This window comes from Protopterus annectens, chromosome 9.part0, assembly GCF_019279795.1.
Source record: "Protopterus annectens isolate FY-2018-M chromosome 9.part0, PAN1.0, whole genome shotgun sequence".
NCBI lineage: Eukaryota > Metazoa > Chordata > Ceratodontiformes > Protopteridae > Protopterus > Protopterus annectens.
This window is the reverse complement of record NC_056743.1, coordinates 1,317,020,431-1,317,037,930: the sequence shown is the minus strand read 5'-3', so window position 1 is coordinate 1,317,037,930 and position 17,500 is coordinate 1,317,020,431. Positions and strand designations below refer to the sequence as shown.

Below are 17,500 nucleotides of genomic sequence, written 5' to 3'. Positions count from 1 at the left end.
GTGTGTGTATGTTCATGCATATTTGCAAAACCCTTCACTGGTATGTGTTAATGTTGTAGATTTCGGAAGCCCTCCCCACTTGTATTTGATCAGAATATTGGAGAGAATTGGAGAATATTTGAGCAAGAGTATGATATTTTTATACAAGCAGCCTATTCCGACAAAGATGCGTGCACTAGGGCGTTCATTTTGCTAAACCTAGCTGAGTCAGAGGCCATAGAAAGAGAGAGTAAATTTCTGTATGCACCAGCAGTATATAAAGGAGAAGATGAAAACCGTCATTTTATTGTACAGGCTGAATCAAGGGAAGACCCCGAGTGTTTGAAGTGCAAATTCAGAGAGATGTGTAACCCCCAGACAAATATTACATTAGAGAGGCACTTGTTTTACACAAGAGATCAGAAAGTAGGGGAAACATTTGCAACTTGTATAACTGACCTGAGAAACAAAGCTAAAACGTGTTGGTTTGGTGACTCAAAAGGTGAGTTGATAAAGGACAGGCTTGTGTGTGGTGTTAATAGTGCTGCAGTGAGAGAGATTTTGCTTCATGACGGTTATTTAACGTTGAGCAAAGCTATAGAGATTTGTCAAATCCATGAAGAGTTACAGAAGGGCAAACAAGTATGCTTGCAAGTGATGAGTATGGTTTCAACAAGCTGTAGAGTAAATTAGACTGTATGCAACTATGGCAAACAGAAGCAGGCCTAAGAACATGGCAGCCACACCCCCTGCTGGCTCACCAGGGAAACCACGTAGTCTTCCAGCAAGTTCTAAGAAAGGTGCATGCTCAGTGCAGTATAAGCGCGAGTCAGCAAAACTCATGTCCAGCCTTATTGTTAACAGTCGTAATTGTTGAGCCAGTCATGAGTCTGAGAGAGAGAAATGCCTAGCATTTGTTCAGCAATGCCACAAGTGTAGGAAATGGAATCATTTTCAAAAGTTTTGCAAATCAAGTAAACCTCACATGGTTATAAAGAAAGGTCAGTCTAGAAAGCAAACTGATGAAGTAGAATTGCAGCAGTCTACTTTCTATGTAGATGGTGTATCTGTAGTTGGTGAAAAGGTTGATGCAGTGAATTTGTTAACAAGAAATGAAGAGTTTTGTATTGTCCGGATCAATGGTAAATCCACTGAGCTCAAAGTAGACACTGGATCAAAATGTAATGTTATGTTGGTAGATACTTTTGCTAAAGTGAGAGCTAATGAGCAACTCAGTGTGGCCAGTTGTGTGAAACTTGTTGCTTATGGAGGTGAAGAATTCAAACTGAAGGCTCAGTAGTACTTTTGTGTTATTTGACCAAGAACTGTTACAACTTATAATTCTATGTTGCTTGAAGACCTGTGCAGTCATTATTGGGTCTCGGAGACAGTATGAGAATTAATCTGCTTTTTATTACCAAAGAAGTTCATCATATAAGCACATCTCTTAGTTCCAGTTTTACTGAAACTGTTTTCTCAGAGTATGCTGATGTTTTCTATGACAAGTTGGGCAAACTTCCAGTTGTGTATTCTATGAAACTAGACCCAGAGGTCAGTCCAGTGGTCAGACCAGCAAGAAAAGTTCCGATAGCTATGCAGGATAGAGTCCAAGCTCAGGTGGATAAAATGGTGCAACAAGGTGTAATTTGTCCAGTTACAGAACCAACAGAATGGGTTTCGTCCATGGTAGCAGCTTACAAAAAAGGTTCAGACAAAATCAGAATATGTATTGACCCAAGATATTTGAACAAAGAATTGAAGAGCCCGCATCATCCAGTGCTTATAGTTGAAGAGGTCGCAACCATAATACTGATTGCCACCGTTTGTTTTCTGTCTTGGATACAAAGAGTTCATTTTGGTAAGTGATGCTTGATGGCAAATCCTCATTACTGACCACTTTCAATACCCTGTTTGGCAGATATAGATTCCTCAGATGCCATTTGGAATAAATTCTGCAAGTGAAGTCTTTCAGCTTGCAATGGAGCAAATATTTTCAGGTTATCAGTGTGCCATAATAATAGATTTATTGGTCAGAGGCAGTGGTGAAGCAGAGCATGACCGAAACCTTAAGAGAATGCTAGACAGAGCATGTGAAGTGAACTTAAAGCTGAATCCTCTGAAGTGCAAATTCAGACTACCAGAAGTTACATATGTAGGTCATTTATTTACTAGTACTGGCTTGCAACCAGACCCGTCTAAACAAACAGCCATTCTCGAGTTGCCAGTTCCAGTTAATGTTCAAGCAACTACAATGTTTTCTTTGTATGGTCAACTATTTAGGCAAGTTTATACCAGACTTCATTAAGCTGACAGCACCTTTTGAGAGATGATGCATAAAAATGTTACATGGTCTTGGTTAGATTAGCACCAGAAAACATTTGATGACTTTAAGCGGAAAATTGCCTCTCCATCTACATTAAGATACTATGATGTTACTAAACCAGTAACCCTTTCCTGTAATGCTTCAAAATTTGGTATTGGTGCAGTCATTCTTCAAGAAGGCAGACCAGTATCCTGTGCGTTGAGAACTTTTACCCAAACTGAAGTGCAGTATGCACAAATTGAGAGAGAACTTTTGTCAATAGTGTTTGCATGTTCAGAGTTTCATGATTTATATCTATGGTCGAGTTATTCAGATTGAAACTGATCACCAACCTCTAGTTACTATTTTAAAGAAGCCTTTGTATTCCACTCCAGCAAGATTACAAAGAATCAAATTGCAAAAGTACAACTTCAAAATGGTCTATACAAAAGGCAGACTTCTTTATCTGGCTGATGCCTTGTCCAGATCGCCCAGAAATATAATGGAACAGCTTCATGAAGAGAAGTTTGACTTTGACGTCATGGAAGTGCTTAATTTTTCTACCATGAGGCTTGATGAGCTGAGAGATCATATAAAGACTGATCCAATTTTGAAGAAGCTCAATCACTACATTAATGTGGGATGGCCGTCAAAGCAATCCAGTGTACCACCTGAAGTGCAAACTTATTTTCCTTACAGAAAGATGTTGATTGAAGATGGCATTATTTTCAAAGATCCTAAAATTGTTGATGAGCTTCGTGTTTCACTGTTGCAGTCATTACATTTGGGTAATCTGCTGGCAGGTTGCCCTCAGTCGGCCTGAATAGCAAAGTCTTGGGTCCTGCATCGGTTGCTGTCTCCTTTTCCATGACGTCAGGTCGTCAGGGGTATAAAACATGCAGCCGCACCATTTTATTCAGTCTTTCTTGCTGCGTGGTGCCCGAAGCAGAAGCCGTTCCCAAGTGCCGGTCAGCTGACTCCTGAAGTTTTCGTATTCGGGTTTCAGAACCGAAGTCCTTAAACTAAAATGAAGTACCCTGTTGGGGAAACTTTTTTTCTTGCTCCTTACCGATGTCAGTAAAAGTTAATAATTGCATTACGTGTGGGAAGCAAATACCTCATAGCGATTTTCATTTGTACTGTATTCCTTGCCTAGGCCCTGATTACAAAGTGCCTTGCTGTCGGTTTTGTGCTAGATTTAACCAACGCACTATTAAGCGTCTGTATTTTTTTGCTTCTAAATATTTTTATTCAAGATTTAATTAACCTGAAATGTCGTCGGTTAGCAGTCAGACTACCGGAGTTCATAAAAAACGCAAAGAAAAAGAGAGGGAGAGACTGTCGAGGTCCAAAACCGACGACGAAGCTTCTCCTAAGCCAGTAGCCATTTTGCCGGTGCTCAATGAGGCGCTTTCGCAGCCCCTGATACCCAATACGTTTGAGTCGCAGGCCTCTACCGAGACCCATTCGGAGTCCGGTATGCCGCGAGATTCTCAGAGTATTGAACCCGCGGATGTCTCTCCCTTGTATGGGTCCGGAGCCGCTGAGCAGGCACCGGCTTCTGAAGGTGTTTTCAGGCCTCAACATTTTTATATTAAACCAATGCCAGCAACAAAAACAAGGTCAAAAACATCTTCTATGTCTAAAAAACCGATGCATGAGCCACGTGCTCGGGCCCCTATACCTAAAAAACAGATGATCAAAATGGCTGAGGATTTAATTACCTTGATCAGGAGTTCCCAACCACCCCCTCCCCCTTGCTAAGAGGCCTAGGCAAGGCACTGATTATGAATCTTCAGATCAGGTTTCCATTTCTTCTGATCAGGAATTTTCTATTCCACCCTATGAGGATTCTGATACAGAGGAATCCATCCCATCTGCATCTCCTCCTGAGGATTACTCTTTTGGAGAGACTTTGCATCCTTTCAGGGAACATTTTCACTTGGGAGAGTCAGGACTTCTCTGAATCAAAAAAGATGGTTAGGGATTTCCTTCTTCTTCCTCAGCATAGGTCTTTGGCAATACCTCCTGTATTAGACATTGTTGATTATGTCTTTTCGGAATCAAGCATGGCTCCTGACTCCCTGCCTCCGGCTCCTAGTAAGCCAGACAGATATTACAGGGTTCCTGACTCCCACAAATTCCTTTTCAAAAATCCTGCTGCTGATCCCGAGACTATTTCTCAGGTTCCCAAGGGTGTAAAGGCCTCTACAGCCAAAAATCCTATCCCTTCTGATAAGAGATTCCAGGGCGCTGGATAGATGGAGAAAGAAGGTTTATACATCTGCAACCTTGGCAATCGGGGCCTTAAACTGCCAGTTTCATATGCTTAAATATCAACAGCATGTTATGGGCTTACTGAAACAGAAAATGATGTTGGTTTCTGATTGTGTGGAAAATAGAGTTACAGGAATTATTGCATTCAGCAGAACAGGTTGGAAAGCATACTTTGCAGTGTGGTTTTGATTCCTTGGAGGCCTCTTGTAGGGCCGCCATTACTGGATCTGTGATTAGAAGGCATGCCTGGCTCAAGGAGCAAATTCTGCCTGATCATGTTAAAGCTAAATTGTTGGATGCCCCTTTGCAGCATGATACTCTGTTTGGTAATAAGGCAGAAGAGGTTTTAAAGAAAATGGAAGACGAAGCTAAATCTATGCAAACTGTAAAAGATTTCTTGCAAGTGCAGCCACCCAGGTTTAGTAGGCACTGGCCTACTAAAAATTGGTCCTTTCCCGTGTCCAACAGAGCCACTCCAGCAAATCCAGGTGCTCAAAAGGCTCCGGATACCAGTCACAGGGTTCTTATAGGTCAAATCAGTGGGGTGCCTCCACTTCCAAATCTGGAGGAAACAAAGCACAACCCTACAGTAAGCAGTCTCAGTGACTTTCCTCTACCATCACCAAGCACTTATCTTTTGGCAGCACCCTTGGGGGGAAAACTAGCACTTCATGCTCAAAATTGGCAGTTAATTACCCAGGACAAGTGGGTTTTAAACATAGTATCCCAGGGGTACAGATTTCATTTCCATACTTTGCCAATTCCAAACGGATGGCCGGATCTGCCACAAAACCAGTGGGCAGAGGCCCATAAACAAGTCGGGTCTCTCATGGATATGGGGGCTATTCAACCGGTACCAGAAAAGGAAAAAGGGAAGGTTTTTATTTGAGACTTTTCCTGGTACCCAGAAAAGACAATTCATGGCGTCCAATACTGGACTTATCAATTCTGAACACGTTCCTGGACATTCCAAAATTCAAAATGCTGATTTTACAACAGCTACTGCCTATGCTAGGCAGGAATGCTTGGTTAGTAACTCTAGACTTAAGAGGCATACCTGCATATCCCAATAAGGGAATCGTGCAGAAGATACCTCCGCTTCAAAGCAAGCTTTTTGCATTACCAATGCTCTGCACTGCCCTTTGGCTTATCTACTGCGCCCAGGGTCTTTACAAAGTGCCTGGCACCAGTAATTGCATTCTGCAGACAAAGAAGCATTCAAATTTATCCTTATCTGGACGACTGTCTCATTCAAGCAGAGGACAAGGACACTCTTCTTCAACATCTGACATTTGTAAAAAGGCTTCTAGCATGCCTAGGGTACACCATAAACGAAAAGAAATCACAACTGGTACCCTCTCAGATAATTACATTCCTGGGTGCAAGCTTGAATACAACTGCCCAGATGGCTTACCTTAGGCCAGACAAACAAAGGCAACTGACAACATACTTCAAACAAATGGCAACGAAAACCCAGTTATCTGCAAGACTAATTCTGCAGGCTTTGGGATTCATGGCATCCTGCATCCTACTAATTCCACATGCGAGACTGCATATGAGGAAACTTCAATGGTACCTAAAAAGTTTATGGAGTCAACATTGTCACAGCCTGGAAAAAATGATTCCTCTCATTCCATGACATGTCACCAAAACAAGGGACTGTCATTCATTCTACCCCCTGCCACCCAGACCCTAACTACAGATGCATCAGACTATGCTTGGGGGGCCCACCTGGCAGGGAGATGCATTCAGGGCAAATGAAGCCCAAGCCAAATGCACCTACATATCAACTAGAAAGAGATGCTAGCTGTTCAGAATGCTCTGACAGCCTTCAAGGACGTGCTTCATCCAGGACAACTACTGATAAAGACGGACAACACCACAGTTATGTGGTACATAAACAAGCAGGGGGGTACACATTCCTACACCCTTTCCAGACTAGCCATGGCTTTGTGGAACACAGCCTTGACTTGCCAAATACATCTTCAAGCTCAGTTCCTGCCAGGAAAGCAAAATACTCTGGCAGACGACCTAAGCAGAAATCTTATGGACCCACACAAATGGAAACTGGATACACAAATCTTCAGCATAATAACGCAGAAATGGGGGAGGGCAGACATAGATCTATTTGCCTCTCCCCAAAATTTATCAGTTGGACAAATTCTGCACAAGAACTCGTCACAAAAAAGCATGGAAAGTGGCAGACATAGATCTATTTGCCTCTCCCCAAAATTTATCAGTTGGACAAATTCTGCACAAGAACTCGTCACAAAAAAGCATGGAAAGTGGATGCTCTGTCCTTCAGCTGGAAAAACTATCAGTCTATGCCTTTCCCCCTCTGCCTCTATTCTCCAAGGTCTTACTAAAAGTCAGACAGGAAAAAACAAAAATGATCCTAATTGCTCGGACTGGCCTCGCCAACACTGGTACCCACTTCTAAGGAATATGTCTCCCCTTCCTCCATGGTACTTGCCTCAAATACCTCATTTACTGTCTCAGCAGAACTATCAGATTCTGCACACTCAGCTCCAAACTTTGAATCTTGCAGAATCAACTAATTATTCAAACAACACCTCTCGGTAAATCTGTGATGGATGTCATTTTGGAAGCTAGAAGGCCTAGTACTAGAAAATCTTATGCTGATAAATGGAAGAGATTCTGTGCTTGGAACCAAGCACAAGGAATCGACACAGCAAAGCCCAATATTCCTCAGATTTTACAATATTTGACTGAGATGCTTGACAAGGGCCTATCTTTTTCTTCAATAAAAATCCATGCCACTGCCATCTCTGCTCATTACAACACAGAGCCTCCCCTGTTTTCTCATCCACTGCTTAAACAGTATCTTACAGGGGCCAAAAATTTAAGGCCACCCAGAAGAGCACCAACTCGTGCATGGGACCTCAGTTTTGTGCTGGAAAACTCACCCTACCTCCTTTTGAACCAGCAGCAACTGTGGATATAAAATTTCTATGTTGGAAAACAGCTTTCCTTTTGGCAGTCACTTCAGCAAGAAGGGTTTCAGAACTACAGGCTCTCATGGCAGTGGAGCCTTTTATTATATTTTACGCGGACAGGGTGTCCCTTAGGACCAATCCTTCTTTTATGCCTAAGGTGGTATCCAGTGTGGCTCTTAATCAGATCATTCACCTGCCAACATTTTACCCAAAACCGCAGAACAAGGGGGAGCGGATTCTGCATTCACTGGATGTACACAGACCACTAAGATTCTACTTAAATAGGATCAAATCTCTAAGAAAGTCTGAGCACCTACTGGTAGCATTTGCTGCAGGGTCAGAGGGGAAGGCTATATCAAAGCAGACTGTTTCTAAATGGATAAGCCACTGCATTCGTTTCTGCTATTTGCACCATGATAAACCGGTGCCCAAAGGGATCAGATCACATTCCACCAGGGCTGACTCTACTTCAGCAGCTTTTCTCAGAGGGGTCCCAACCAAAGACATTCTAGAAGCTGCTACTTGGAGCTCTGTTCATACCTTCACAAAGCATTATCATTTACCTCTCTTCTCCAAATCCAGGACAGGATTTGCCACTGCAATCCTGCAGGGCCTTATAGCCGCTCCTAATGCTGTTTAGCTCCATCCTCCCATCCATAGCTTTGGGATTCTACCCAAATGTAATGACTGCAACAGTGAAACACAAAGAACATAGTGCAGTTGTGTACACTTACCATAAATGTAGATGTTCGAGTGTATTCACTGTTGCAGTCCGGGTTACCCACCCGCCTTCCCCCTTTCTATACCTTTTCCTTCCTTCACTATACTCAAAAGCCTTCGTGTTGTATTTGCTTTTAGTTGAAGGTAAAGTTTATGTTTCTGAAAGTGCAGTTATATATTTACTGTTTATTTATATATATATTTTTGCTCCTCATTTGGGGGGCAACTGACATCTGGGGCAAGAAAAACTGAATAAAATGGCGTCAGCTGCATATTTTGTACCCCTGGCGACCTGATGTCCTGGAAGGGGAGACAGCAACCGACGCAGGATCCAAGACTTTGTTATTCAGGCCGACTGAGGGCAACCTGCCAGCAGGTTACCCAAATGTAATGACTGCAACAGTGAATACACTCTAACATCTACATTTATGGTAAGTGTACACAACTGTACTTTCCTACTTCCTTACAGCATGAATATACCCAGATTTTGTATAGTGGGCACCCAGATTCTGAATCTACCAAAAGAAGGGCGAGAGGACTAGTATTTTGGCCTTCTCTAGCAAAAGACATTGATAAAGTACTTTCATCTTTTTCAGTGCTTAATAGTACTAAACCACATTTGCAAAAAGAACCACTTCAGCTAAGTCAAGTTCCTGAGCTACCTTGGTCAACAGTGGCCACTGATGTATTTGAGTGGAACAGTCAGTCAGCATTTACTTAGTATTTTTAGACTCTTATTCAGCTGGTTTGGGATTGATTTACTACCTGATCTAACATCCACTGCTGTTATTATCAAGTTGAAATGTCATTTCTCAGTCCATTGTAGTCCACACAAAGTTATTTCCTGACAGTGGTACTCAATTTACTAGTTAGTTGTTTCGGAAATTTGCAAGAGAATGTGACTTTGCACATGTTATTAGTTGTCCAGAATATCCTCAGTCCAATGGTCTAGCTGAATGTGCAGTGCAGAGTGCAAAGCAATTATTTGAGCGGTCAAAGCGTAACAATACCGATGTCTGTCTGTTTAGGTATGTTTCTGAGATAAGTAAATTCAGTGATGATGTACTTGGCTCACCTGCTCAGAGACTTCTATCTAGGCAAACCAGAACAACATTGCCTATCAATTCCAGTTTGTTGAGGCCTACAACTAAGAACAACAAGACAATTGGAGCTCAGCTGTTCAGAAAGCGTTCTTTTCAGAAGTCCAGCTATGGTAAATTGAGCAGATTTCTTCATCCATTGAAAGGAGAGACAGTGAGTATACAAAGGGTGAAAGGTTTTGACCAGATTGGTCAAGTTAAGGCATATGTACTCAACGGGGATCCTACTTTGTAGAATCTGAGGGTGCGGAGTGCAGGAGAAATCAGACATCTTCTTCCTGTATTAGAATTGATATTGCAGCATTGTTCCTGTGATACAAACTCTCTAGATCTCAGAGCAACCTAGACAATGTTCTTGTTCCAGAACGTGTCTTAACTTCTACTTCCATTTCTGATTATGTTCCTGATGTCCCGAAAGTTGAACATTCTGCACAGTCCCATTTGCCAAGTCTGATTCTAATTTCTATGTTGCACGATTTGGTCGTATTTCCAGACCTGGTGTGAAATACACAGCAACCTGGACTTAACTGTGTATATGTGCATTTAGTTCTGTATAATTGCATGACTAAGAATTATTTATATTGGTTGTATGTCAGTTACTGTTTTCAACATTGCATGACTTGTTTCTCAAAGAGGGATGATGTAGAACAGTGTGTGTGTGTGCTGTTTCTTTAAGAAGTGTTTCAAGGACTGAACGTGCATATATAAATAGCAAGCGCATGTTATACTCAGTGACATTTTGAGAGTGCAGCCAGAGAGTGAACATGTATGAATGTAATAACATGATCCCACACAAACAACTCATCTCTCTTCTCAATAACTTATCCTTCTCTCAACCAGTCATCAACTGGTTTCAGAGTTACCTATCTGACCGCCAACAAGCAGTTGTTTGGCAGAACAACCTATCCCCCCAACTGCCAGTGTCCATAGGGGCTCCCCAAGGGTCCATCCTGGGACCCCTACTCTTCTCTATTTTCACCAGTAATCCAGCCTCAGCCACAACACATGGCACACTCATACAATACGCAGATGACTCAACCATCATCTGCACAGCCCACTCCCTACCCAAACTGCAAAAAGTCACACACGAAACATTTTCTTCTATTGAAACTTAGCTATCCGATGCCCAACTAATACTCAACCCAAACAAAACAAAATTACTAATCTTCCAACCCACCAAACTTACCCTAGACAGCTCTCACTTGAACATCACAGTAAAAGACAACACCACCATCCATCCTACAGAACACACCAAATTATTAGGAGTAGAAGTAGACAAACTGAACTTTGACATTCACATTTCAATGACCATTAAAAAAGTGCACAAAAAACTAGGAGCATTATATAGAAATCAGCTACTACTTAACAAAGCAGCTAAAATTTCAGTTGCAAATTCTCATCTTATCTCTACCCTACTCTACGCCTCTCCAGTATTTACTAACCTTAGAAATGCGACCTAAATAAGCCCGAAACCTGCTAAAACAAAATCACCAAATTTGCCACAGGGGCTTCCTACCGTACTCACCACTGTCTCTCACTAGCAGAACTGGGCTGGCTAGAGCTCCCCCACCTCCTTCAATGGTACCAACTCGCACTCGCCCACAAACTAATAAACCAACCACTAAAAGTCCCATCCCTCCAGAGTCAACTCCAACCCTACATGACCACGAGACCACTAAGATCCAGCCACAAAAACCTCCTACAGGTCACAAGAGCCAGTAACTCTTCTGGAGAAGCATTATTCTCCTGCACTATAGCTAAACTCTGCAACTCCCTCCCATCCTTAATTACCTCTGTAACTTCTTGCACCCACTTCAAATCCTTACTAAAAATCACACTTAAAAACATGCCAGATATGCCCTTGCAACCTCCCCTCTAATACCATCCACTCCACCCACCCACTACCTCTCTTGGCCCGCTATCAACAACCTCCTCTTAGCAAGCTTGGCTACTCATGTTCCAGCTACCTAGCACATAATAGTAACTTCTTGTAGCTACAGCTGCTAATGGCTATTATGTACCTCAAAAACAGATTTGTATCAATTGTTCACTGATGAATCTCAACTACATTTGTAACCATGTTTAGTATATGTCACCATATTTTAAAATTGTACTATGTTCTACAGCTGTTTTACATCTATGTTTTATTCTTGTCTTGCGTCCTCAGCTGGACTAATGTCTATATTTAAATGCTATGTTTTTTAACTGTATAATGCAGGTAATAACTTAATGTGGAGCTTTTCTCCCCAGGCCTCTGCTGAAAACGGACCTGTGTCCAGTTGGACTCTCCCGGTCAACAAATGTAAATAAATAATTTATAACTTTACCTAAGTTAAAGTAGAAAGCCTCAATCCTGATGTGTTTGTATATAATAAAGTTGCTCGAACAGAACCCACGAAGTCTTGTCTATTGTATCCTGACTAGATGAGCGACATTGTCCATCTGTTGTGGCTATCTAAAACTAGCAGTAGCAGCAGCATCAAAAATGCCGATCATTTGCATTTTTTGAGGTAGTACAGTAGCAGGAATGGTGTTTAGTGTGGGGCAGGAGTTCTCTTATAGGTTCATAGGCAAGTATTAGGCTAGCTGTCCTTCCGGGTCATTTTAAGCGTAGACAGTTTCATTTTTTGTGCTTGAAATAACCTGTCCCATTTGGTTAGATATTGGCTTGCCCATCCCATGATCAGTAATTTATATATTACCCCTAATGAAATTAACTGGGATCATAGCATACAATAGATAATTTGAGGTGTCACATAGATGGGATAAAGTATTTAGGGTCTGCCATTGTCCATTAGTAATGCAGGGAACAGTCCTGGGGTAAATGTTCTGCTTCCCATCCATAGATCCAAGTTGAACTTGAATATGGAGAGGGATGAATTTTGTTTTACATGAATGAGGAGTCTGTTCCAGAGCAACAGTATTGTCTGTGAGATATTTACCTGTTCCTCCAAACTGTTCTGTTGATGTTGCAGAAGTGGTTTAGATCCCTGTACTGAGCATTTCTGATGCTATTTGACTTGCTGATTTGCAGTTAATCCATCAGTATTGGGTTGGAGGAAGCTTTGTGTAACAGACACAGGTCACCTCTTAGCAGTCTGTAGACATTTCTGTAGACTTTTCAGGTATTTGCAGCTAGAAGACTTCCATCACCTATTTATTTAGTTATTTTTTGCACATCAGCTTAGATGGACATTGGTTGCATTCATCTTAAGTGGTGCTTTTGGACACTGTTTCTCTGTAGTACATTTACTGCAGCCTAGCTTAACTTTCAGTACTAAGACTTGGTGAGTTTTTGTGGTTTGTTTCTTGCACGGAAATAAGGTGTTCATATTTTTTAAACTTGTGTATTTTTATGCAGTTCCAGTTAAAATGCCAATGTACCACTGGACAGGTGAAGATCGGCGAAGCAGACATTGTCCTTATCTTGACACCATTAACAGGTAGGTGCCTCAGGCCTTCAGAGGTTATGATGTTTTTGGAAAACTTTTTCATTTCTTAGATATGTTAGGTCTGTATATATAACTTATAACAGTTGTAAGTGATACACGTGGGACTGAACATATACAAATCTTGTACTGAAGTTGTTAAAAGTTACTGCTGTCTAATCACATTAATTATATCTACTTGCATGCCTTTTGTGAGTCAGAATACGCAGTTAAGAAGTAAAACTGCCCTCTTTCTTTGGTGAAAAATTATAAGATAATCACAGTTTAGGGTGGCTAGATAATGAACTGATTGCATTTTAAAGACTGTCACCATCACCTTGTCCATGCATTCATTTTGTTTTCCCATTTATTTTTCTCTTGTTTTATATTTCTGTGGGGAGGTGAGGATTGGCCTGTGCGAGGGGCAGACAAGGTAATTAGTGGGACATTTTAGGGAGACCTTTTTATATTTTAGCTCTTTAGTGATGACATGCAGGTAATTTCCACACGTTGCTCAAGTGCATATGTACTCATACACCTTTTGTAGTATTTACGCGTGGATGTCCAGTAGCATTAGTAGTTTGCTGCTTGCAAACTTGAGGGTCTGTACCTAGGTGGAGTCAAACTGGGACACTGCTTACAACCACATTGTACCCCCAAGGAAGAACAGACCATTGGCTACTAGCCTGTCTTCCTGATTGCCCTGTGAACCTAGCCTTATTAGGTAAGCCAGGTTGCTGATGACACAGAAAGGTGCACTATACTTGTTGGCCATCTCGTTGTTATAACGGTGCTTAAATGTGCAGTAATTTTTAATGTATAGGTTTAAGAGCTTGTCTTATGTTAAAGTAAAGGTAATGTGAAGATGTGGTGGATTATTTGTTAAATATACTACAGGCCTTAAAGTGGCAGCTAAGGGGCACTGCTACTATACATGCTTCTCTATAGTCTTGAGATACTATTAGAACCAGATTTTGGGCAGTTTACTCTTCAATGCAGTTTAAAAGCTAATGTTATACAATATGTGATGTGCACGCCTGTACAGCTACCCATATCACTTTGTGGTCCTTGACAGTAAGCAGGTGGATAACTCCTATAATTACATTGAAATCTTTGGACTGTAATGGTTTTACACATGAAGATTTTCTGTTTTCCTTAACTTTATTTGAGGTCCTTTTTCATCTAGTAGCGGAGATGGAGGAAAATGCTTGACAACATAAATGGACTATGTCCTTGGGATCTATATTAGATAAACGAACGCTTAAATGTTCGAATCTCTAAAGGTCGACCTTCAGAGATCGAACATTTAAGTGTTCGAATATCTTTAAAAATTAAAAAAAAAAAAAAATAAAAGTAAAACAAAAAAAACTAAAGGATGTAAGCAGGGGAGCAAGCTCCCCTGCACCCCCACACCCCCGCTACTTAAATATACCAACTCCAAGATCGCGCTACAGTGTAGGGAATGGGACATTTCCCGTTTCCGCTCTGCTGTGCACTGAAGTGCGATCTCGAAGTTGGTATATTTAAGTAGGGGGGTTGTGGGGGGAGCAGGGGGGCTTGACCCCCTGCTAAAACCCTTTCAGTGAAGATTCTTCAAAATAAAACAAATAAACGGCTCTAGTTATCAGGCCTGAAGAAATGATTTAGTCGAAAAACTTCTGTAAGCACTTCTGTCATGTACAGTTGAAAGACATCATGAGGCTGAAGTAAAACTCTTCGGGTCTCACTTTAACTGCTGTGAAAAGTTTTTATTTTCAATTTACATTTAAAAATGATGCTTTCTTTTAGCCCTGGTGGAACACAAACATTTAACAAAATATGTGTTTAGTTGTTTCAAATCCCAAACAATTTCTGTATCTCCACCTCTCACCCTGTTTCCACTTTTTGTAAAGATAAAATAAGCATGCTTTGCAATGTTGTAGACTTTTAAAATGTCATTATAAAACCTTGCTTTCATTCTTTGTTCATACTGGGTAAATATGCTTTTAATTTCTACATTTTGATATTCTGCCTAATGGAGTACAGCCAGCATAGTGAGACATGTAAACATTAATAGATGTGCAAGTAAAAAAAAAAAAAAAAAAAAAAAAAAAGGAGATTTATTAGAGACTTCAGTATCTATACCATAGTAAGTGCTTTCTTCCATAGTAAATCCTACAGTAAGTTCTGATGTGAAAATATCCCTTGTTTCTTACAGTGGCTTTCTTTATTATTTGTAATAAAACAGAGTTTTAAGATTATTTTATTAGAAAACAGTCTTTTTTTTTTTTTGCTAAGGTTTTCTTGACATCTGGATACGCATTATGTACACAGCATTTATTTGCCATGGTGGTACAGCGATTAGCGTTGTAGCCTCACAGCAGGAGGTTGCCCAGTATCGATTCTTGCCTGGATCGCCTTTTGTGCAGAGTCTGCATGTCCTCCCTGCAGGCAAAATTAGTTTTGAAGACCTGCAGAAAGGTGTTTGTGTGTGTGTGTGTGTGTGTGTGTGTGTGTGTGTGTGTGTTTGTTTGTTTGTGTGCTTTCTGTGGAGGTTGAGCGCCAGGGTGTCAACTACACACCGTAAAAACTCCACTGCCAATCAGTCTGTGGACCGGTGATGATCTGTGGCGACCCCTAATGGGAGAAGCCGAAAGACTAGAATTCCTAAGTGTTTTCTGTATTGCTTAATGTGTTAGAAACATTTTTTTGTTGTCCTGTTCGATTCTCAGCTAAAGCGTCTTCTGTGTGGAGACATGCGTGAATGGGTGTGCCTTCATTGAAGGTTGTGCGTCAGGGCTGGCAACTCGGCGCGTAAAAATCTACTGCCAATCATTAGCGGACCGGAGTTCCACTGTGGCGACCCCTAACTGGGAAAAGCCGAAAGACACAACAACAACGACAACAACCATGTCATTCTTACCTGGTCAACAGCACCATCTTGTGGTATAATGTTTTCACCACATCTTTTAGAAGTCAGAGGAGAAGCCATTTCATCAGCATTGTCCTACAGATTTTAACTGGTCATTCTCTTGAAAAACAACCTTGCCTTCATCTGTAATTATCAATAACAGTGCTTGCACTTTTTGCAGTATTAGATTTAAAATACCCAGTATGAATGCTGTTAAAATGTAAAACTTAAATTACTCATAACTTATTTTATGTAGCTTTTTGTTAAAAATGGCTCAGTATTTTTGTGCTGTATAAGTAGATGTAAACCAGTTCTCTGTTTCTTCACATAGTGTTGCTGTAATTTTAATAAAATCAGTTGATGTTGCTTTTTTCCTTAAAGTATTGCAAAACTTCTGTTGTACCATTCCATATAGTTATTATGGATGCCTTATCGATGGTGTACTAACGTTACTATCATTATATTGTACAAATCACTTTACTTTTGTATGCAGACTTCTCAGATTAGTTCAGAATGGGGGGAGGGTGTCCACAGTGTGATTCAAGGGCTGTCATCCCGGTGGCTGAACACAGAATGGATACCCTCACCCATTATGAGCCAGAGAGCCTTCACTCTAATCTGCTGTCCAAACGTCTGGTTTGCTTCGCCTCATTACCTTTCTCTCTCTAGTTATTTGCTTCTAAAACCCTGGCTCCTTTTCTAGATTTCTCCAGTAAATTCCAATCCCCTCTTGCCTACTTTCTGTACCCAGTCATCCATATTGGTAACCTCTCCTTTCTCCCTTCTTGTGTTGACTTTGGTCTTGGAATACTCTTTATGAACGTAATTTTCTGTATGGTGGTCACCATTCTCCTTAAGGACCTGCATCGAAAATTCTGCTATCTGTTTGCTTCTTGAGCTATCTCCTTCCAGTTTCATCATCATCTGTTTCTACTTTGACATATAACCTTCTGCTTATGTTGTGCATGTGAGGTTTAGTTGCATAGCTGTAAAATATTCCTTCAAATCAGATAATCCTAAATCACATTGTTTTGTGGGGCAAATCAGCTAATCCCACTTAAGTCTTGCCTTCTTTCCCTCCGAAATAAATTCCTTCAATTATTTAATTAAATGCCACAACTTCTGTGGTTGATAAAAATATGCATGGCCTGTATACAAAACTAAAAGGACTAGAACCATTTTCACTGCTTGTATCTTACTGTCCATATCCATATACAGGAGCGTCCAGTTTCTCAATGTTTTTAGCATCTTTTTAGTTTATTCCCATATATCCTTAGCTACCATAATATAATCCATACTCCCAACTACTTTATGCTGTTGTGTCCCACATAAATATGGATATTGCTGAACGAATTTGTGTGTGGATACATAGTTTTCTCCTACAGCTTTTGTTTTTTCTTCATTTCTTTTATATCTGGAAAAACCTTTAATGTATCTCAAAATGGTCTGTACCACCAAAATATCCCTTTCTGGATTTATCAAGTACAAAATGCTATCATCTGCGAATAAAACTTTACTTAATTGCCATATCAATTATGTACTTGAAAATCTGTGACTTCCATGTTTTATTTGCTAATAGCTCTAAACATAAAGCTGATAAAGGGGAAAGATGACATCTCTGTTCTAACTCAGCTTATCAGAGACCAGTCTTCCCACCTTTATTCTTACCTCCAACCCTTCATATAGCCTCTTAATTAGCCTTATTATTCTATCATAGAATGCCGACGCTGTCATTACTGTACTTAAAATTCCAGCTGACTCTCGAATGCTTTCTCTGCATCAAGTCTTGCTAACGGTAAGCAGCATTTCTTTATACTCTGCTTCCCTCTGGATCATCACTGTTTTAT

General features: G+C 40.7%; 1 protein-coding gene across 2 annotated transcripts in view; it reads left to right on the top strand.

Annotated features, from left to right (window-relative positions):
• Nucleotides 1–17,500, top strand: part of USP39 (ubiquitin specific peptidase 39) — an 882,613-nt gene that overhangs the window by 63,421 nt on the left and 801,692 nt on the right. For both annotated transcript variants that reach the window (XM_044084285.1, XR_006366329.1), the window contains exon 2: nt 12,697–12,778. In XM_044084285.1, the coding sequence (XP_043940220.1) occupies nt 12,697–12,778 (82 nt within the window). The remainder of the gene's footprint in view (nt 1–12,696; nt 12,779–17,500) is intronic.